Source organism: Falco rusticolus, chromosome 13 (genome assembly GCF_015220075.1).
Source record: "Falco rusticolus isolate bFalRus1 chromosome 13, bFalRus1.pri, whole genome shotgun sequence".
In the NCBI taxonomy this organism is placed as follows: domain Eukaryota; kingdom Metazoa; phylum Chordata; class Aves; order Falconiformes; family Falconidae; genus Falco; species Falco rusticolus.
Window position 1 is genome coordinate 4,432,265 of NC_051199.1, and position 21,496 is coordinate 4,453,760.

Genomic DNA, 21,496 nt, shown 5'->3' on the forward strand with positions numbered 1-21,496 from the left:
TTATACCACTCAAGTCAATAGGGATCTATCTTCCAAGAACAGTGGTTTCATATCTATTTGGGATAGCAAATGTCATATTTTTATATCATACTCTCATACAGATTCAGTAAATTGGGCCTGTATTACTACAGAAAAAAAAAGGGGTGGGTGGGTGTTGGACTTCAATACCAAGAAAGCTAGCTAAAATGCTACAGCTTCTATACTGCTACCTCCTCTTTAAAACATCTGTCCACAGGTTTCTAGCACTGGTGCCAGGTTGAGGGGAAAAAAAGGCAAATTAATACTCGCACTGCTAGGATAATAGAACAGAAGCTCCAGCCTTCACATCAGCAGGATTCAGATTCTCAAACACGGATGCAAGACAAAATGAACCAGACAACTAGACAACCAGAACAGGTGAACAGTCTCAGACTATCAGGTCCAAGAAGGGAACTGCAGGTGCAAGGAACACTTGTAAGAAAAGCCCAGTCCAAAAACCCCAGATTTCTTTAACTGGTCTCGAAAGCTTTTTGTTTTCAGTGTCAAAAAAAGAGTTCTTCATCACAATGCTACATGAAGAATTACTTTAATACAGAGATGACCCAAAACCTTACAGATACTACAAAAAGAAAGGAAGACAACATTTCAAGATACGAGAGTCCAGGGCGTTGTCCAAACTTCAGCAGACAGGCACTGTACCTACGCTCAGGAATCCTAGAAAGGTATTCTCTGCTTGTTCTAGTCTACCAGTAGAAACTAGTGTATACAGAAGATATCACAGTATGGTAAAATTTACATAGTAATTTCTAGTATGTATGCACACACAGGTGCCTAGGACAGTAAAGAGTCAAAAACCTAGAAAGCTATCACCACTTGTGTATATCATAGATGCCAATAGCTAAGGTAAAAATCAGAGCTTATGTTCTTATTTACTACACAGGGATAATTAAGAAAAACATAAAAATGCAACTTATGGTCACAATATGGAAAAAAATCTTGACGGCTCCTTATTTCTCCTTGACCTACCAGCAACAGCAATTTGCTAGTTGTAGAAGCCAGGGGTTTAAAAAAAATTCCACTCCTCCACACACTGCAGCTGAGACCAGAATACAATGTCTGTAAGGTTGGCCTGCAGGAGAAGCCACCATCAGGCAGACCTTTAGGACCAGCAGCAGCACTGCAAGTCTGTCAGTATTCACACAGAAAAAAATGCTATGCCATGGGTACTTGGTAGTCCCTCTCAACACAATGCAATACTTATTTCCAGTAAACCATGACCAATTTCTTAAAAAGACACACATTTAGCAGTGTTCACTCAGCCCAGGGAAACATCAACAACAAAGAAATGTAGGGGTTTAAAATGGGTTATACCTCTTACACAAGAAAAACACCCTTTTATCAAGCATGTACCACTTCACCCACAATGTCTATTTCATAAATAACTTCTTATACACATTTAATCTTTCTCTAATTCACTTCCGTTATCTCAAAGGAGCGAAATGTGATGTCTGTTTACCAGCACCGATAGGACAGATCATTCCCAAATGTGTTCATCCATTAGCATCCACTAGCAGCAACACTACTTTTGGATTACTCTCATCTGCCTGAGGAAAGGACATAAACTATCAGGACCTATCAGGAAGGAGAAGCAAAAATTATCAGTAGCTCAAAACCTGTGGATATAATACAAATAATTCAGGACACAAAATTCCCAAACAGATTAGAATCTTCAGCGCTGTCATCTGCTGAGTAAAAACAAATTACGTGGCTCTATGCTTACTTTGCATCCTGAACTATGATGTGAAAAATGTATTCCATTTACCTATCTAGACAATTCCTCCCTAAATCACTCTGCCAGCTGCAAAAATTATTTCTTCTGAACCTGACTGGGCTTATTACAAATTCTGCCAGCGCACAGTTTATATGCAAGCCTTGCTCTGTACACAACACCGCAGCAATACATACACAGCCTTTCTCCCTCAACACAGCGCAGTATCAGCCTCTGAGCATTCTCCTGCCTAGCGCTATATCCCTGTAGCCCCAGCTGTGCTCGGCTTCAGAGCGAGCTCCCCGCCACACTCCGCTCTTCCTAGACTTACTAACATGCCCAAGCTCGATGCAGTACACTTGGAGAATCATTGCTGTCAGCAGTGCTATGTCAGCAATGCCCAGATCACCTCCTGTAGCAGCTTCACATAGCACATCAATAGCGTAGGTTTAAAACAAGAGCTGTCACACAGATAAGCATTTTCCAAACACCAAGCTCCAGCTCCTGAAATCTAGCTGACATAGAAGGCAAACAAGAACTAACCCTGTTCTCCTGCAAAACCATACCAGTGTGGCGCTGAGTACTATAAACATGCTGTTCAGAAAAGGGCATTATTTCCACCTAGCAGATTAAGTATGTGTACTTAAGAGAGAGTTTTAAACACTGATTTGAAAAAAAAAACAAAATCAAGGCTTGAAAAGTCTCTGTCATGTTTACAAACTTAGAAAAAAAATATTAGAAATAATAATTTGAAATCATGGAGAAAAAAACCATTGTGCATTCACCTTCTTTCTGGAAGGCTCTTACAGGTTACAATGAAACACAGATAAACAGCTGAATGCAAACTATATTTTGACAATACGAGATGACTATGTCTGGGCATTTATCTCCTCATCCCTCCCATACTGAAGTTCACACTCTACTGCTTGTGTTCTATGGCTGCTTTTTCAATGTTCGTTTTCTTTTCTCTCACAGGTCCCTTCTATGCTTCTTACCCTTCCTGAACAGCACCCTCTCCACTCAATGGCAGCACCGTTTCTTCCACCGCCTTCTTACTCCCCTGCTCACTAAATTCTCATACATTCACACCCACAACTTTGTTTAGGAAAACCTGAAAATTTACAAACTGACTAATAGCTATAGGCTAAAAGGAAAACAGTGGGGAAAGTAGGGTTCTAGCGAGGGATCCACGGTTCAAACTGAGAAGCCGAACCAATTGCTCAATTCCAGGTAAACATCAGGTCTATCTACTGCTAAGAAAAGACTGAAATTCAAAACTTCTGACTGCTAGGGAAAAAAATAATCTCCTTTCCTGCATGCTCATTGCTGTCCCCAGTCACAGAGACTTCAGATCCAATATTGCTGCTGCAGCTCAGAGCTCTCCCAAAATGCAAGAAACTAGGTTGCATTTAATTCCTGTTAATTTCTTTCTTGCCCAAAATTAATGTCAATGAATATTGAGAAGGAAAATAAAATTTTAATCTGAAGCACAGGAAAAGTAATGATCAAATCAAGCAAAGGAATCATCTGGGCAGATTTAAGAAGCTCTGGTTGATGAGTTCTAAATAATCTTAAGAAGCAGCTACATACACTCAAAGCTTCAGTTTCTACTGGACTGGAGTTATTTACAAAAACTAGCTTGCTATTAACAGTACAGGTGAAGAAATGGACTATTGAGCACTAAAAAATCAAGGAGCAGTAGAATGTCATCAACATTTCAAAAAATCACTGTATTTCACCATTTCTTTATTCCCACCGTGCCTAAATACTTCACCACTAACGCCACTAGCACTAACGTTGGTCCTGAACACTAATACAGTGCTTCGAAACGGGAAAGGTTCTCCATTGTTGCTTTCCTGTTATTGTTAAAAACTGAAAGCATTCTCATCAGGAAAGTCCTTTTCTTCGTAATCTACTTGGAAATGAAAATAAACAGACTTCATCCCCTCTGGCTGCGTGCAGATAATTCATGCTTTAAATAAAAAGCCTCCCCCACCAGAACCAAACATCTATCAAATCCTGGAAAATGCTTCACCACCACCATTCCTCTCATCTCAGAGACGTACCCACGTATCCCAGCTGCTGTATCTGTCCTGGTGCTCAGGAGTGACCCTGTGCCACTTAGCCGATCCTGCCGGCGTTGATAAAGTTTGGAGGATGCCAGCCCCCGGAGTCTGAGCCCAGCCATGGCACCCAAGGCCACTGTGAAGGGGAATGCAGAGACACAACTGGAACGAACACCAGCAACACTGATATTCAATGAGTCACCTTCCTTTTGGGAGTTGCCTTTACGTTTTAGAAGAGCTAAAGCAGGATGCATAGACCCCTGCTCGAGCATTGTTTCTTACAGTTGATCTGCAATTGCGCTACAGTCTTAAAGACCAGACAACCTCTTTCCTGTATTCCACTAGTAATTACCTATTTAAGGCAGTACACTGAGTCTACATCAGCAGCTCATTCTGTGTTAACTTGCATGACGTCCCTCTGTCAATTTCATGAGATTAAAAAAAAATAATATCCTGAGTCTTCACATCATTAATCCACTTAATTCAAGAAGACTTTCTGATCAAAGCAACAGAGAAACACAGAAGAGCAAAACAGATTACTAGATCTCTTGACAACAAACACTTTCATTTACTGCACATGAGTATCTGACCCTGGCATCTCTAAGGTGGTTCCCTGCAGGCTGCTGCATCACACAGTGTCTTGAGGATACTGCAAAAAACAGAACTGTTCCTTTCATCTGGATAAAGCATATTCCAAGAAATAAAACCGTGAAGACTTTTGCTCTCCGGACACACTCCAGCCTGCAGAAGTGGCATGCGGCGGAGGGTGAGGAAGCAGGGAGAAGGAACATACTTGGCATTCCAGCCTCCAGAGCTCTCTGCTGGGAACCGAACAGGGCCCTCTAACAGGAGTTTGCCCTTTCTACTTCTCCCCCTCTCCACCCACCCCTGCAAGACAGAAAGAGCATCACACAGCACAAATGGCTAGGGCCCGGTGTAGGGGGGTAGAAAGAGTAAAAATCTGAGAATACAGTAAAAATCTGAGCATACGGAAGTCAGTTTTTAAGAGAACAAAGGGAAAGGAGTGGAGGATGGGAGCATCTGAGTCAGTGTCATTTGATCAGCATCACCATGAAAAACGTCTCAAGAGTCATTACCAACAAACTATTTTTCAGTAAATTATATTAAAAAAATTAGGATTCTTGTAGCATGAGAGTGAAATATATTCCATGACTACAGCCTGGCAAGCTACAGAGGAAAAAAAACTGAGAGAAGCGATGACTTCATAAGTACTAAATGAATATTATTAACCAGCAGAGATCCCTTCTGTCCTTTAAAGAAAAACAGAAGGGTTTACTGGGACCCAGCAAAACAGGCACACAAAGAAAGAACATCACTCGCAAAACCAGAGATCAGTAACCTCAAAATGTACAATTCACCCCACATTTCATTGAGAGCTTCAGGCTCCTCATCGCTCCTGTAATCTGCCACTATCATTTCTTTCAGACTGCATGTCTGCTTTTTATCCATTTCCACTTTATGATGTAAATGGAACAGAAGAAAAATGTCCTCCATACTGAGTGTTTTTCCTGACCTTTTAAATTGTAGAGCAATAAACCACTTTTAAAATGCAATATTAAATCACCTTTTTACTTTTAGCACAAAGTAAAATATTAAGTCACCGCAACATTACTCTCCCTTAACCTTAAGCAAGCTGGCTAAAAATCTCCGTCTCTCTCAAACACCTAAGCTTTTACCCTGCTGACTCATATAACATGATTTTATTGGTTTTCAGATAATCACTCTTCCATAGAAAAGTATGACACTCTTCTTCAAAGGGAAGATAAGGGGATTGAAGGAAAAACATCAAAACAATAACCACCCTGTATTCCCACCCCTCAACACAAGCTCACCCGCTCACTCCTCTCTTGCTGCCTCGAACATAAAAACAAAACCATGCGTTTTCATTCTTTCTTTCCCTCTTGACAGATCACTTTTAAGAGACAGGGTCGATGCCAAAATCTTACAGCTGGTTACTTTCTGGGCCAAAGCATACAAGAAAGCAGCTAGACGACTTCTAGGCATTAACAAGTAGTTCTCCTCAGAGAAGCACCTCTACGTCCCCAGAAAAGACTACTATGGATCTTCCAACAAGTTAATATTTATCTAGAGAGCCTCAGAGAGCAGATTTATGGAAGGATAATACAATTAAAACCACATTTTTCAGCCCAGAAGAGTAGAAATGGCTGCTTATAACTCAGAGAGCTGAGACCTCTCTTAGTTCAATAGTGGTACTTTCTAGTCAGTGCTCAGAACCTTTCTCAGTATTATCAACCTTTATACTCTCTCCTCTTCCAAACCATTTTACTTGCAATTGCTTCATAAAATGGAGCACATGCACAGCAGCAGCTCTCAACTGAATTAAAAAGCACCTATTAAAATGCTAGCCTAATTGAAAATAATATACTCTTATTTCTTACCTCAACTGGATTAGGAACAATCAATAAAGCGTATCTGTAAATGCAGCTGTTCTTCTTTTGTTGACTGCAGGAAGTACATAGGCGTATCCAGATCCCAATTAGACCAAGTACAGTGATAACAAAAATTTCTTACAAAAATAATTATGCCCTGAAACATGCACTTAGGAAACATTTTTCCTTGGGCTTTGCAGTAGATTAATTTCTAAAGGCTATATAAAACAGCACAGACAATTTTTACTCTCATGTTTTCTAGTCAACACCACAGCAGTGAAGTCTTAAAATAAATTATCTTCAATTCTGATTTATTTTCTACTTTGGGCATTTGATAATGTTTTTGTTCACTGGCCATTCACTGATCCTCTTTCTTAGGAATAAGTCCATCACAAACAACAACAAAAAAAAAAACAGTAGCAAAAAAAATCCTAAACAACAAAAAACCAGCTGATGCCCCCACCCCAACTATCCTTGAAAAGCCAAAATCAAAATGGAGAGATGGACCAAAGACATCAAATACAAACTATAGAAGCAGCCTTCACTTATTTTTTGGTAAGTACCACAATATACTTCTAAAAGCACCAAAAATCACATAAATTATATTTCTTAACACCAGAAAATATAGAAATGCTGCTTAGAAACGTACTTATTTTATATATAACACATTACCTGTTACACAGAGTTTATGTCCAAATGTAGTTAAACAACTAAAATACATATATCTCTTCAATTTCTTTCTGTCCTATTACCTTTGGATCTTAGTTGGAAAAGATACATTCAAATAAAGGATATTTTTAATTTTTTTTTTTATTTTGAATTAACATTATCCCTTTAAACCAGAGACTGCTCTTGAAATTAAGGACTATAATAGCCACTTCAGACAGGACACAGAAAAATAAATTAGCTCAGCCAAGAGTGGCAGTCAGAATTACTGTTTGCAAATTTCAATTAACTACTTATCAGTCTTCTCTAACAAAACACAATCCTCACATCGTAACAAGTGTAGCTCATGATACATGTCATACTTGAATTTCATTTGCTAAATAGTCACCTATTTTTAATATTTTTCTATTATGAATACACAGAAGTGCACATCTTTCTTTGTATTTTCTGGAATTATATTTTTTCCCTAATGCTAAAAATCAACAAATCAGATCCCTGCAGCTGTTTAAATTCAGGAGACACCCTCTGCAGCTAAATGGGTCAGAACACTTAAAAACAAAAAGGAGTTATTTTTCATCTATCTTAATTACTAATAAGGCATCAGTAATCATAGTACCTGGAAGAGACCGTGTTTTAAATTTCAAAGGAAAGGTGAAGTTAAAAAGAATAATGTGTCAGTGCTTCATGTTGCCTAGCCTTCCTCACTTTAACACAACAAAATCACTCCCTTCCCTGTGTCAACAGTTTCAAGACCAGAGGCACATCTATGTCACATTCCTGGCTCTGGAAGGTTCCTAATGATCCATATGGTGGAGATGCCCCAGCTGTGAAACAGTTCATCTCCTTCCAGAACCCTGAAACCCCTGAATCTCAAAAGCTGGAGAACGTTTGATTACATAATATCAACCTAATTTAAGAACTACCATGTAACAAACACGGAGCAACATCTGCCCACGGTTCAGTAGAGTGACCTGTGGGTGGATCTCGGGGAAGTATATTGTTGATGCTGAATTCTTTCTAATTACTTAGGAGCCTGCCCCAGACTGCAAACAAGACTAAACGCAGTGCTTTGTCAAATGGCATGGGTCATGCAAGGTGCTGAGCAGTGCAACATTTAAGAGACACTGAAAAGCACAGGTTTTGTTTTGCTGGGAAACTGCTACCCCAAATGGATTATACTCTTACTGAGGTAAAAAGCCAGTAGAATTACAGTTATGAGAAACTTCTCTGATTGAATAGTTAATCATTCTGTCCTATGAATGACAGCAGACAGAAATTTAGAAACCTTCCAAGACAAACACTTCTGAGATGTTAAGTAGCACTTGCACTCACTTCTCAAAAGCTAAAGCCAAGGCCTGCTGATTTTAACAACCCTCTGAAGCACATCCAAGGAAAGAAGACAGAAATCTTGCATTACTTTGAAGAACTGCACACGCTGCAGTGCCTCAGCTACCTTGGAACTCTCTACCAAGCCTCACACTTCACATCACAGCTTCTCGCTGAATGCAGCCTTGTACCTTAACAGGCAGGTGTCTGAGGAAGCAGCGTAAGAAGGTAACAAGGATTATTGTCCACAGCCATTTCCCACTGCCCTCTGCAGCTGAGTGATTTCACCTGAGGTAAATATGTAATTCTAAACAGTACTACACCACAGTTCTACAAAAATAAAATCAGCTAAGTTCATATACCCACAATTCTTCCCCCATCCCACCCACTCAGAAGCTTCATGGGCACCCATGACCTGTGAACACCTAAGACTCTTGAGTCTTCCTCTACTCGTAAGGAAATTAATGTAAACTTGTAAATAAATACCTCACATGTCTGAAGAACAAAAAAGGGACCATTAAGATAGAAAAGACAAAGTAATCTAAAGACAGCGGGCAAAATACGGAAGTGTTTTGAGCACGTACAACCGCCCACCATCAATTTGTCATCACAGAAAGCAAAAATAACCCATGCCCAAATCACAGATGAGGATGTAACAATTATATAGTATGTTCTCATACCTAACAACCCACAAAACATGATCTACATCAAATAGTCATAAAAGCTGCATAATACAAACATCAAGACTTCACACGAAAGAAAAATGAATACTTACACACAAACTACTCTGGATCCATTTCAGTATTGCTAGTCATGAAGAGCAATGCTTTAGGGTTGCACTAACGATGGTAGGATTCAGGAGGATGACTATCCCAAAAAAGGCACCTTACTAATTTTAATATTACTTCTTTGTGCTTTTCATCTTCAAGACATTCTCCAAAAGCAAGCTCGTTTTCACAAACTGCTTTATAGTGTCTGGGGTTTATTTTACAGATGAGAGAATAAAGTGATTGGAGACACTAAAGCATTTGTGCAAACTCTTGGAAGATATGAGTAAATGCTTTCCCCACTGCTTTTCTCATTTACATCTGTCAATTAGATAACTTTACAGAGCTCCCCAGTGTCAGACAGCGTGTGAGGAAATGAAGCTGCAGATTTAAACAGCTCTTGGAACATGGAACTCCAAGGCCAGCCCGAAGCAGAGGGGAGTGAACGTGCGGGCAGAGGGGCAGCGCGGAGCTCAGGCACAGGGGTGCGGGGCACAGCGGGAGCCCGGTCTGCGGGGCAGCCGCTGCTCAGACCCGCAGCCGCAACTTCCCAGCTCTGTTTCTGGTCTTCCCACCGCCCCGGCCGTGCCCCGTCGCAGGGGTAAGGCACGGCGGAGCAGCCCTCGCTGCGCTCTCCCGCGGGGTCAGGCTCCGGCCCCCGCGGCACGGAGCCGCCCGCGCTGCGGAAGCCGCCCTCAGCCGCCCGCGGGGAACGTGCTCCCCCCGGCCGTTCCCTGCCGGCCACGCCGCCGGCTCACCCCCGCACGCCGGGGCTGCCGGCCGCCCCTCGCTGCCTGCCACAGCGGCCGCGAAGGCAGGACCGCCCGTCGGGGCGGGGGCGCGGGACCGAACCCCCCCGCCTTACCTGCCGGTCATGGCGGCGCGCCCCCGGATCGGCTGCGAGGCGGGACAGGCGGCGCGGCGGCTGCGGGCCCAGCGAGCCCCGGCGGGCAGCACAAACCCCGCCCCGGCCCGGCGCGGCCCGCCGGCGGCCCGGGCCCCCTGGGCGTGGGCGGGAGCCGCGGCCCCCGGTGACTCAGGGCAGCCCCCCCGGCCCCGCGCATACTTTTCCTATAAAGGGAAAGAAACACCGAGTAAGGCAGCAGTGGGGCGCACCGCCTCCCGCCGGGGCACCGGCATGCCCGGCGGCTCAGGGCCCCTCCGGCAGCTAACGTGAGCCCGGCGCGGAGGGGAAACGCAGTCGGCACGGCTTTGCCACCAGCCGTTACCCGGGTACAGTTATATCTGACATAAACCGCATTGACATAATGCTTCTTCTTGTGACCAAAGCAGCAGCGACAGGCCGCCATGCTTGCTGCATGTCCCCATGCCAGGGGAAACGGCCCCATGGCGTGTTTCACCTTCGTGGCAGCAGGAAACACATCTGGAAGGCCCTTCCAGGAAAGGGCGAGATGGCAGTCTTCGCTGTTGAGAGTCTGAGGGATCGCATTCCCTAATGAGGACCCATCCAAGAGCAATGGTTTCGATTAACATCTAATCCCTTCTTGCCCATGATCAAACTTTGTCCTGAGCACTTACAGTTTTATGTTCTCTGAGGTGTCTCAATGCACAATATACCAATGCTAAGGCGAGCCACCAAACGGGACAGGGAGCGCCTGCTCAAAAGCAATTTTAAACTTTCTCTGCACCTCATAAAGTAGCCTAGGGCGATGCGGCTCACCATTGCTATGGGTAGTTTCAAGCTTGGGCTGACGACAGAAACTCTGTGCCCTCTGTGTTTCCTGGTGTCCAAACATCTCATTTTTTGGCCCTACAGTAAACACTTAGAAGCATACAGGTTAAATTAGCATTTGCTATTTTTTATTACTTACTTAAACCAGGGTGAAGTATTGATTGGATGTTCTTACTTTAACAGTCACTTGAGGAAAGGGTAATAGGTCAACTTAAACAGCCAACAACATAACGGATTTGGCCGAGTACGCAGGGACAAACAGACAAGCTCTTAACTCAGCTCTGCATCCCCCGTGTTTCTGGGTGCCCACACCTCAGGTCTCTGCTCTAGCAGCTCTCCTCCAGCGAGCAGCCGGGGTCACCGGGGCTGAGGCGGCGGCTCCCTGCCGGGAGGGGCAGCGCAGCACTCGGCCTCCCGCCGCCGGGCCCTCCCCGGGCCGCCCTTCCTCCGCCTGCCGCCTCCCTGCGAGCTGCACCCACCTCACACACCATCTTCCTCCTACCAAACTACACCGGGAACGTGACACCACCTTCCCTCCAGCTGCTAAAACCGTGAGCCGCCACCGCTCGCCGCGGCCAGGCCCCTCCAGCCGCTTAGCGAGGAGCAGCAGCAGCGACGAGAGGCCGCGGCAGCCCCTGCCCCACACGCCTCCGCGCTCCTTCCCCCGCAACACGGCGGGCGGGAAGAAGCGGCGGCAGAGGGAGAGCTCGCTCCCCTCAGCACCACCTCAACCGCCGCCTCCTCCGCGCGGGCCCGCCCGCCGCCCCAGCACCACCCCCGCACCACCCCCGCCAGGGCGGGCCGTCGGAGATGGCCGCTAACCCGGATGCAGCTACTCGGCAAGATGGCGGCGGGGCGGGCGGGCGGCGCGTTGTGATGCCCGTTAAGCGCTCCCCGGCCTCGCCATGGCGGACCTGGGCCGGCAGTTGCAGGAGTACCTCGCTCAGTCGAAGGTCGCCGCCGCCGGCGGCTCCAGCGCGGCCCCCGCGCCGCCGCCGCCCGCCCGCTGCTCGCAGGAGGAGACGGGGAGCGGCGGCGGCGGCCTGGGGGCCTGGCTGGGCCCGCTGAGCCCCTTCCCGCCGGGCCGCGGCGCCCCCCCCGCAGAGGCGGCGGCGGGCTCGGGCTGGCCGTGGGCGGCCGAGGCGGACCCCTGCCTGCCGGGTCTGTCGCGCTGGCAGCGGCTGGCGGGGAGCGGGCTGTGCCTGCTGCTGGCCGCCCTCTGCTTCGGGCTGGCCGCGCTGTACGCGCCGCTGCTGCTGCTCCGCGCCCGCAAGTTCGCGCTGCTCTGGTCCCTCGGCTCGCTCTGCGCCCTGGGCGCCGCCGCCCTGCTGCGCGGGCCCGCCCGCCTGCTGCGGGAGCCCGGCCGCGGCTCCCTGCTCTACCTCGGCGCCCTGGGCGGCACCCTGTACGCGGCGCTGGGGCTGCGCAGCACCCTCCTGACGGCGCTGGGCGCCGCCGTGCAGCTGGGCGCCGCCGCCGCCGCGCTGCTGGCCGTGCTGCCCGGGGGCGCCGCCGGCCTGCGCCGCCTGGCCGGGCTGCTGGGCGCCGCGCTGCGCCGCCGCGGCAAGGCGCTGCCGGTGTGAGCCGAGGGGCGGCGGGGCTCCCGCCGGCCGCCGCGGGGATGAGGATCCGCACGCCGCATCTCTTCGCCTCCTCCGCGCTCCTGCTGGGTCTCCCTCGCCGATTACTCGAGGAAGATGCGCGGCGGCGGGCGCCCGGGAGCGGCGCCGGTGACTCTGAACTCGTTCCGCCGCCTTCGGGGCGGCCGGTGGGGGTGCGGGCCCGCCGGGCCGCCCTCGGCTCGGGACAGCGCCCTGCCGCAGCCGTGCGGTGCGGGCGGAGCTGGCGCCCCAACCCCCCCCTCCCATTCCCCGTCTCCCGCTGCCGCAGCCGCCGCCGAAGCGTGAGGGAGATGCCGGAGCCGACGAGGTGTCCCCGCGGAGCCGCCCGCTGCCCGAAACGCGAGTCTGACGGCTGAGGTGCGTACGGCTGGTGCCCACACGGAGACAACCTGGCGGCCCCGGGCCGGGCCGGGGGCTGGACGTCCGGAGTTAACTGCTGTTAACTCGGTTTCGTGCCGACCCCTGCGCTCTCAAAACGCTTTAGCTGGTGCACGGGGCAGGCGTCAGCTGCCTCAGGCCAGTGGTGCATACCAATACTATCTCCACTGAACTGCATTTCTAAAAAAAAAAAAAACCCACCTTTAAAATACCATCCAGTACGTGAAACAAACTTTCCTGGGGCTGTGGGTCACAAAAACCCCATCCATTAACTCTAAGGGTAGTCTTGCATGATGATGATCGGATGAGAGGTGCTAGTCCTGGGAGCCTTGGCTTTGCAGGTATTGCTGCCCTACGGCTCCTGCAAGGTGGCGCATGCGTGGGCTTTCAAAGGGTAGCTTCAGCTCTTAGAACTTTTTTTTTTATTATTTTTTTTTTCCTCTCTCAAGTCGGGCAGGAATTGCTTACTTGTCACAGCATGACCTTTCAAAATGGATTTGCTGGTAATGAGAGCGTGTCGGAGCTAGCGCAGAACAAGCAGCCTCAGGAAGGTGCCAAATCCAGGCGCCTCCGGCTGGGCTACACTGCTGCGGGTAACAGGACTGCCAGGCCTAACCGGCTCCGAGCCCCAGTGCCTCACTGACTATACGTGCCTCATATACAAAATAAAGCCAAACGCTGCAATATTCATCTATCACTACTTAGGGTTTAGCGTTTTCACCTGATACTTGCTCCGAATTCAACTGAAATTGTTAAATGGGGGTACTCAAATGTACATAGATGGCTTTAATAAAACTACTTGTGTACCAGATGTCAATATAGATATTCCACCAATGGTCACTTTTTTCCTTAAAAATGTAGATCAGAGCTATGTGAATAGCGTTAAATCAGTTCTCTTGTTTACAACTTCTAAGCAGTAGTATATAAAATTTAATTTTATTCCCAACAGCAGGATCAAATTAAACAAATCTTGGACAAGGTGGAGCTGTAAACTAGCAGGTAGAGCATAAGGACTCTACGTGCAGCACTGGTAAAATGTCGTTAAGAGTACAGAAGTGTATTTCCATTAAGTAACTTTATCCATTTTCCAGCAATCATGGGTCATGGTATAACAGCTTGGGAAGGTGCTTCTGTCTTTCCTGCTATGCTGTCATCTTCTAAGATTTTATACAAAAGCTAGGTAATTATCCAGTTTTCTTCTGATTTTTTTGCACATATTCCATGATCATGGAGTATTTCAAAACTTAATTTAAAAAGGTGCCCCTTGATAAGAATATGACTTAACACCAGGTACCACAGCGGATTAAGGAGTTAACCGGCAGTCAGAGGAAAACCAAGCATACTCTCTTTTGTCTCGATAGAGAAAGCTGCGTTTCCTTTTAGTAGGTGCCCTCTAAATTGTTTTGGTAGAGGACTGTGGTTCAATTTAGGACTAAAGCTCATCCTCTAAATCACGTATTTATTAGACAAAAGTCACTTTCAGCCCCTTAAAAATATATAGGGCTTTTTTTTTTAAAAAAAAAGACAAAATGGCAAGCTTTCCCCTTTGCTAATGATTACACCATTGGTATTTATCATTAAAACTTCAGGACAGATCCCGACTCCCTGATGTATACCAAAAGTGACCAAAATCTTTCTTCAGACAGAGGTAAAAAGCAGTTATCCCCACACCCCCAAAGGAGAAACCGTGTCATAGCAGGCGCATCTCAGCAAAAGCTTCCCAGTTAATTCCTTTCAGTCCATTCTGTCTCTTTAGAGCCCCATAACAAGGATTTTATTGGCTAATGATCAGAGGTAATTACTGTAATTTTCAAATGCCATTTTATACACTACTAATAAAAAAAATAAGAACCTCCCCTATTTGTGACTGACTAAACCAAGAGAAGAGCAGCTGAGCATCTCTGACCTCGTTTAAATAAGATGGGTCATCAGGACTTAAGCCAGGCTTTAGTAAATTAGACTGGATGAGAAGCCAGATAAAATAGCTGCCATGTATTGCTATGTTGTTGCAGTAGCCTTGTCAGCTACAGAAATACAATATTCAGGATAGTATGGCAATGTAACATTAAATTCAAGGCAGGAGGGAGCTGGGCAGTGATATTTTTCATTATACATTATATCCTATACTTCTAATGTAGGACTTTCCTGAGAGCTGGCTTTAGAATATGTACTTACGTGATCAAATTTTCACGGAGGCTTTAGGTATTAAAGGAGCTTTCTGACAACCTGGTGGACAGGAGATGATGCGTATGAATGATATAAGGGGAAAACATAAACTCCTGGTTGGTAAGCAGCTTTAATATGTAATGCAGGAAGTGCGAATAACCCCTCCTCCTCATTTCCCCCCCCCAGTAAAACTAGGAAACAATATCCTAAAGAAGAAAAGATGCTTTAAAAATGTTAAGATGAAAGTGATCAACTATCGAAGTTTGCACTTTGAGCATTTGAATGCACCAGATCCTGCTCAACACCCGTATCTTCAAACAGTGTCCTACAGCCACTGTAAAACATACGCATCCATACGAATCAAGCTGCTAAACGTATGAGGAATCAAGCTTCCTCAATTTCTATAAACAGATCCTGTTTTGAACAAAAATATGTGGCTTGCCCAGGTAAAGCACAGAATGACAGTATTTGTCATGATGTCTATTTTGCTAGCAGTCCAGAAAATGTCACGTTATGTCTATGACAACTTTTTCTAAATGGTGTTCCACGTTTTTCTCTTTCAGGATGGTACACTAGCAAGCAGCGGTGATTTCCCATGGTTTGGAATTTTAACATCAGCACCACTTGTAACCTGTGGACAGATGTGGCTGAAGGTGAAAATGAAAGTTCTTTACAACTGAGAAACAAAAAACCTAGGAATCAGCTATTAGTATTTTAAAAGGTTGAGATTTCAGGAGGTAGTTCTGTTGCTGCATCTGATACACGAGTTTGCCTAAAGACAACCCTCTTTATAGTAATATGTGAGTAAAGAATCACACAGTGTTGATTTTTTGTTAATTTTTGCGCAAATTACATTCTGTATTCATACAAAAACAACGTAACTCTTCTGACAAACTGTACATATAGAAACAAGTTTCTGTCTGGAGGTGAGCTGAGATCTGTGGAGGTGCTCCATGTCTCACAACACTTAAAAAAAATTCCAGCTCTTCACAAAACAAAGTAGGTAAAAAGAAGGTAAGGAAAACAGGGGAGAAGAGGACAAAACAGAAAACTAGCTACAATATTGCAGCTAGTAGCAGTTGGTTGATCTAGGAAAGGACCCTTGTTAGGAACTAATGCACATTCAGTTATCCCAGTTAAGAATCCAGGTCTGTGGCGTTGCAGGTTACTTTATGAGTCCAGAGTAGCAGTCCATTTAAATACTGTCCAGCAAGGACTGGGTGTGACCCAGTCAAAGCCTCTTCTATCGGCCTCTTCCACCACCCCTAGATGCTCCTCTTCTTGACTGACCAGAGTTCATGTTACTTCCTCTCCCCCAATTACTTCCACTCCTTCCTCCTCGAGAAGGGTTACTGCCTCCTGCAGGGCCTCCACCAAAAGCTTCATCCCTGTGGAATCCATCGTGATGGTCTCCATCTAAAGAACTAGACCTCCCAGATTTTGGTGCCCTCTGTGACGGTCCTGAATTTCCTCGTCCTAAAAATGAAGCAGAATGCGTTACTGACACTGAAGCCTAAGCCGTGCCTCTTCTCAGATATACCACCTGTTTAGCTAGTTCTTCTGCGGTGTAAAATCATTCGCAGACCAAATGTAGCTGAGACCTGTAATTTTATGTCCCCTCCCTCTATACGATTTTTCTTACATAAATGTGTCTCCATTACAGTCCAGAAGAAGGACAGCAATCAAGCAGTTCCTCAGGAATTAAAGGAGACTATATCTGATACAGTCAGCAATCACTTAAACGAAGTAAGTTAGAACAGTGATAGTCACGGTGTCCTCAAAATTGCCAGGCATGCCTGATTCTTATGCTTTAACACCATCTGTTGTTCTCTGTATATTTTTATTGCAAAATACTTTTTTTCCCTTAACAAAGACATTGCACTGATGGATTAGTTGAGGTTAGTGGTGAAGACAATGAGTAACGTTACTGTTTCATTCCATATTTTGCTAGAAATGATGGAAAAATGCTGTTTTTCTCCTAACCAGGAACATAAAATACATGAGCTTTTACTGCCAGGAACAGGATTTTCTGCTTCTCACCGATCTTTTTAGTACTGATACGTATAGTAACATAAAACCCACCTGAAGTCATTAGCTCAAAGTAAAAACCAGTATTTTGAAAAAAATTGGTAACAGTGCTTTATGGACACGTGCTACCGCTAAATTAGGATATTTTTGCTCCACTTAAACAAGAGTGATTTTTTTGTTGTTGTTGAGACTGCTTGGTTCTGTGTAAAATAAGAGACCAAATTGTTCCAGAGAGTTTATAGTTCCTGAAGTTTTAATCTTCAAATGACTTTACCAATACAACTGAAGGTGACACAGCCCATATGTGAAAAAGTATTCTTCATATTTTGTTTATCTGACTTTCTGCTGTTGTTCTAAACTTTCTTTGGTACATTAATGGGCTGTGTAGGCACAAGAAGTGTGGTAGTTAACTGGTTTTAGCTCAATAAAGAATCTGATAGAGTTATCACAAATTATTACTGGAGCTGGAGAAGGAATCCTTACAGATTTGATAAGATGCTGGCTAAATGACAAACGCAACATACAGTTTTGAAAGGAAAAATATTGATACAGAGGGAGTTTACCAGCAGAGTTTTATTAAAAACATCTGTGAACAAATGATAAAACCTGCTGTTAATACATGTCCATGCAGAGGATGCAGAGGAGGACTGGCATACAGTTAAAGCTAAATGAGCTTCAGGACAACAGTAAGAGAAGTGAAATGATATTCAGTGGGGCAAAAAAGATGAAGCAGAGCAACAAAGGTCTAACAACAAAAAATTCAACTATAGGCTGGCAGCTCAGCATTTGGAAGCAACTGAGAAGGATCTTTTGTCACTGAGCACTTCCTAACAGTGAGTGGTCAGTATGAAGACATTAAAAAAAAAGACAACAGCAATCCCGAGATTTATAAGAGGAAAAAGGATTAAGAACTCGTGCAAGGTTAATAGGATGAATTGTGGAAATGGCATACACAGTAGTAGGCTCTGAGGCAGCTACTGACTCCAAAAGAATGTATTTTGTGGGTTACAGTAGCCGGTTGCACGACAGTGCCATGTGACTGTTTAGTAGTTAGTTAAAGAGGGAAATATGACATCAGGTGCTATTGGGAAAGAATGGAGAAAACAGAACAAAAGCAAGTGAAATGTAGAAATGCATGGTTAAACCACATCTTAAATAGTGTACGCAATTCCAAGTTACCCCATTTAATTTACAAAAGGATAAATTAAAACTGAAAAGTGTACATACAGAGTAGTAAGGATAGTAAAAGATACAGACAGAACAACTTCCCAGAGAGAACATCTGAACAGAATAGAACTCTGGCTTGGAGAAGAGCTACTTCAGGTTGGAAATGGTGAGTTCAGTGCAGTCAGACGTGACGACATTCAGAAATAACAGGGATCAACTTTCAGCTGTCCCAGTCAAATGATATTAGTGAACAACAGGCTTCAAACAAGAAAAAAAAAATCCTTCCTTTATTTCTTTAAACCATAGTCTACTGCAATTAAATTTGAGAGCCCAGTTAAGTTTGGTTATCAAAAGTTTATACAATCCTTAAAGCAATTAGAGAAGCACACAAAAGGTAGCTATCAAAAGCTATTAAATATAAAAATATTTCAGTAAATCGCTGAACTACAGATCTTCATAGGTTTAGAAAGCATTTCGGGGACCTATCGCTACAGACCTACAGTGTTCTTAACACTTATCCCTCAGTACATGCTACTGCCTGTTGTTGAAGACAAGCTACTGAGCGTTACGGACATCTGGGCTGATCATGGATGGCCACACTTCCACTCTTACAAGCACAGAACTCATAAGAAACTACTTAAAAAAAGTCAGCTTTCTAAAGGACAACAGAATGAAGGCCGAGACACAAAAGATATTTCAGTTGAAGGACACTAGCACAAGCATGAATATTAACAAATAATCTATTCTGAAAATTAAGAGGGGGGGGGGGAAGAAAGCTCTTAACAAGAGTTTTCCACTTGGAGTAACAGGGAGCCAAAAACTGCTTTTGAACAGGACAATAAAGAAGAGATACGATGGTGGAGAGCTGATTTGGATCTGATGTCCCAGAAAATCCCTCTGTTCATATGCTCCCTGTAAGACTGGTCTTCAGCTTCACAGCTGGTAAGATCAAATATTTACCAGTTCAGCGTTATCCCCTCTGAACAGATAAGGAATTCTGGATAAGCCTACTGTTGGGAAATGTGCCGGCGTTACATAAAGTTTTCAATACAAGGGGCTTTTTACCTTTGCCCCTTTCCTCTGGAGGTCCACCTGGAGCATCCATTTCTCTGTGGTCAGAGGTCCCTGGTCCGTCGTGCCAGGGACGTTTACGTGGTGGCAATGAGGCCATGTCCATGCCCTGGAGCGAAGAAGAACGTTCTCTGTTAGCTGGAGAATGCCCGTCATGAGGGTGATCTGGACGAGGACCTGAGCATGAAAAGAAAAAAAAAACAGGGTAAGTAATGTTCATCCGATCATCATTCCTCATTTTTGGAGGCAGTCACACAAATTTACATACTTTCCACACTATTTGGCACACAATTTTAAGTTAAAATTACATAAAGCTTCCCCCCCGCCATCCCAGCAGGCAAACAAGCAAACATCAGGTGGATGAGTTGCAAGAAAGCTAAACGTAAAAAGATGATGGGAAAGAAAGAAGTGACAGATGTAAAGTATTCTTTTCAGTATAAAATATTTTTTTATATTTTAGAGACAATCACATCTCCATTTATTCACGTGTCATTTGTGCTCATTTTTCCCATGACATTCTGACACTCAGTTTTGCCCCACAAGGGGTTGCCATTAGTAACACAACTGCAAATACCAACAAGCTGTCAGGCATTGCAGCTGAAAACATTGTTTTTGCAGCCAATAAGAAGGTGCCATCCAAGAGAAAAATTACTATCTGCGTTAATATACATCTCAAAAAAAAAACCCCACGAGATATGCTTTAGTCATCCACAGGTGACAACAGGCAGTTCCAGGCTGTACAAGAATTCAACTTAAGGCCACAATAATCTTTTGTTCAGTGAGACAGTTGCATTTACAGCCAGTTAAATTTGTATAGTTAATTGTTTCCTGAATTTAGAAGCCCAAAGAACTACGTTTTGGTTTTCTCATGGTAAAAAACTGGTAACAAGCATATGAGGTACAGGAAAAAGATGTGATTTAAAAAAAAAGAATCTACTTGTAAGTGGTATATTGTAGAAGTCTAGTCTATTACCTAAAACAAACCTCACGTTTTTTTACCTGGTTCTCTGTTTCCATCCCAGGATTCTGGTTTCCGCCCTCCTTCAAAGCGTGGAAATTCATCTGGAGTAGGAAGTAAACCCTTCCGGCCTCCTGCGCAGTAAGAGATGCAGGGGACAGGAGTGAGAAGAGACATCCTATTCATGAAAATACTGTAGTTTGCCCCAGAAATGTCTTTGCTTCCTTATCCTTGCTTTTCAGTGTAGAAGAATGTTCCTCTCACCTCGAATAGCACCGCGACCTCGTCCCCGAACACCATGGTCCCTTCCTCTTGAGTTTTCATCTGGAGAGTCAAAAGCGTCATCTGGCCCAAAATCTTCGGGGCCAGGAAAGCCGTCTCGCCCCCTGGGTCCCCGGCCCTCATGTCTTGAGGGTCCTGCTCTTCTGAAGCTACAAGAAAGAACATGGTACAAATGTGTTTTTTAGGCAGAACTTAGATTGATAAACTTGAGTCAGTTTCACTTTAATAATAACTTATGTCTGTTTTACTTAATACTATAGCACATACAGTTACTAGAATAGGATTTGTAGGTGGAGAAGTGCTCATTTTCTGTTTTTGAGCACTTTGTTTATTCATTTTTGTAGTTTTCCCTTGATTTTGCTTCTGTTGTGTTGGTTTTTCATACAAGAAAAATACTGTCAAATATACTGCATTCATTTAATGAAAAGGGGCGGGGGGGGGAACCCCCGATCAGTGAGTGACGATAGACACAAGGTAAGGTAAGGAAAAGTACAAGTGAATTTCCCTTCTGTGGTGGTCTTACTTTCCCCTTCCCTTTCTTCCCTTCCACTTTAGTGATAAAAACAAGCTGAAAAAATACAAGCAACGATTCACAGCTGTAACAAAATATTCCAGCATCTTATTCCTATTGATATGGGATTCTTTTGCTAGAATATTCTCTTTTTTTGTTCCGTCCTTTTAAGTTTACAGTTTTAACAAATGAATCTAGGCTGCACTTGGCTCTGCGGGGATGATGATTGCTGAACAGCGTGCACAGTGGCATTCTACAACCTGAAGAACAGTTTATCCCACTGCAATAATGCAGAATTTTGTTTTGCAATTTCAGTTATCACACTAAAGTTGATAATTTCCTTCTAGTAAGTACCATGGCATCTTCAGTCATTTGGTATGACTGGGTTCTGCATCTCATCTGAAATGAGTATGGCCCCTCCAGTGTCACACTGGGCTTTTAACGCAGATCTCCAGAAAGAACGGTGCGTAACGAACTGTCACTGCCATCGCAGGTAAGCCTGTCGATGGCCGCATGGGTACTAGCAGTCTGGGGTTTTTACCTGACCAGTTCGAACCCTTGGAGTGCTCGTAAAAGCGCATACACATTCTGCGTATTACTGCAACCCCACAAGTGCGCGCTGGCCCCGGCAGCTGGG

The 21,496-nt window shown here is 44.7% G+C and overlaps 3 protein-coding genes across 10 annotated transcripts in view; 1 reads left to right on the plus strand and 2 right to left on the minus strand.

Annotated features, from left to right (window-relative positions):
• LIMS2 (LIM zinc finger domain containing 2) overlaps positions 1–10,065 on the minus strand; it is a 32,558-nt gene extending 22,493 nt beyond the window's left edge. Inside the window, exon 1 of one of the 2 annotated variants that reach the window (XM_037406877.1) lies at positions 9,849–10,065. In XM_037406877.1, the coding sequence (XP_037262774.1) occupies positions 9,849–9,859 (11 nt within the window). In that variant the 5' untranslated portion in view covers positions 9,860–10,065. Of the gene's footprint in view, positions 1–3,813; positions 3,972–9,848 lie in introns of those variants that run through there. The other variant, XM_037406876.1, reaches the window with a different exon arrangement.
• An 80-nt stretch (positions 10,066–10,145) lies between these two features.
• Positions 10,146–19,096, plus strand: SFT2D3 (SFT2 domain containing 3). 5 transcript variants are annotated; one of them, XM_037406887.1, is made up of 4 exons: positions 10,146–12,655; positions 15,406–15,495; positions 16,506–16,588; positions 18,498–19,096. In XM_037406887.1, exon 1 carries the CDS (start codon positions 11,582–11,584, stop codon positions 12,257–12,259), a length of 678 nt encoding a protein of 225 aa, XP_037262784.1. In that variant the 5' UTR covers positions 10,146–11,581; the 3' UTR covers positions 12,260–12,655; positions 15,406–15,495; positions 16,506–16,588; positions 18,498–19,096. The 5 variants fall into 5 exon arrangements, with proteins under 5 accessions (XP_037262784.1, XP_037262787.1, XP_037262788.1 ...); XM_037406890.1 differs by having other exon boundaries at positions 18,872–19,096; XM_037406891.1 differs by lacking the exon at positions 16,506–16,588 and having other exon boundaries at positions 18,872–19,096.
• Positions 15,665–21,496, minus strand: part of WDR33 (WD repeat domain 33) — a 71,325-nt gene continuing 65,493 nt past the window's right edge. For 2 of the 3 annotated variants that reach the window (XM_037406851.1, XM_037406849.1), the window contains exons 20-23: positions 20,331–20,497; positions 20,108–20,200; positions 19,103–19,285; positions 15,665–16,318 (exon numbers count right to left, since the gene is read on the minus strand). In XM_037406851.1, coding sequence (XP_037262748.1) covers positions 16,259–16,318; positions 19,103–19,285; positions 20,108–20,200; positions 20,331–20,497 — 503 coding nt within the window. In that variant the 3' untranslated portion in view covers positions 15,665–16,258. The remainder of the gene's footprint in view (positions 16,319–19,102; positions 19,286–20,107; positions 20,201–20,330; positions 20,498–21,496) is intronic. The other variant, XM_037406850.1, reaches the window with a different exon arrangement.

Excerpts from the sequence above, each read along its gene's own strand:
- SFT2D3 (XM_037406887.1), top strand. The coding sequence starts at position 11,582 with ATGGCGGACCTGGGCCGGCAGTTGCAGGAGTACCTCGCTCAGTCGAAG.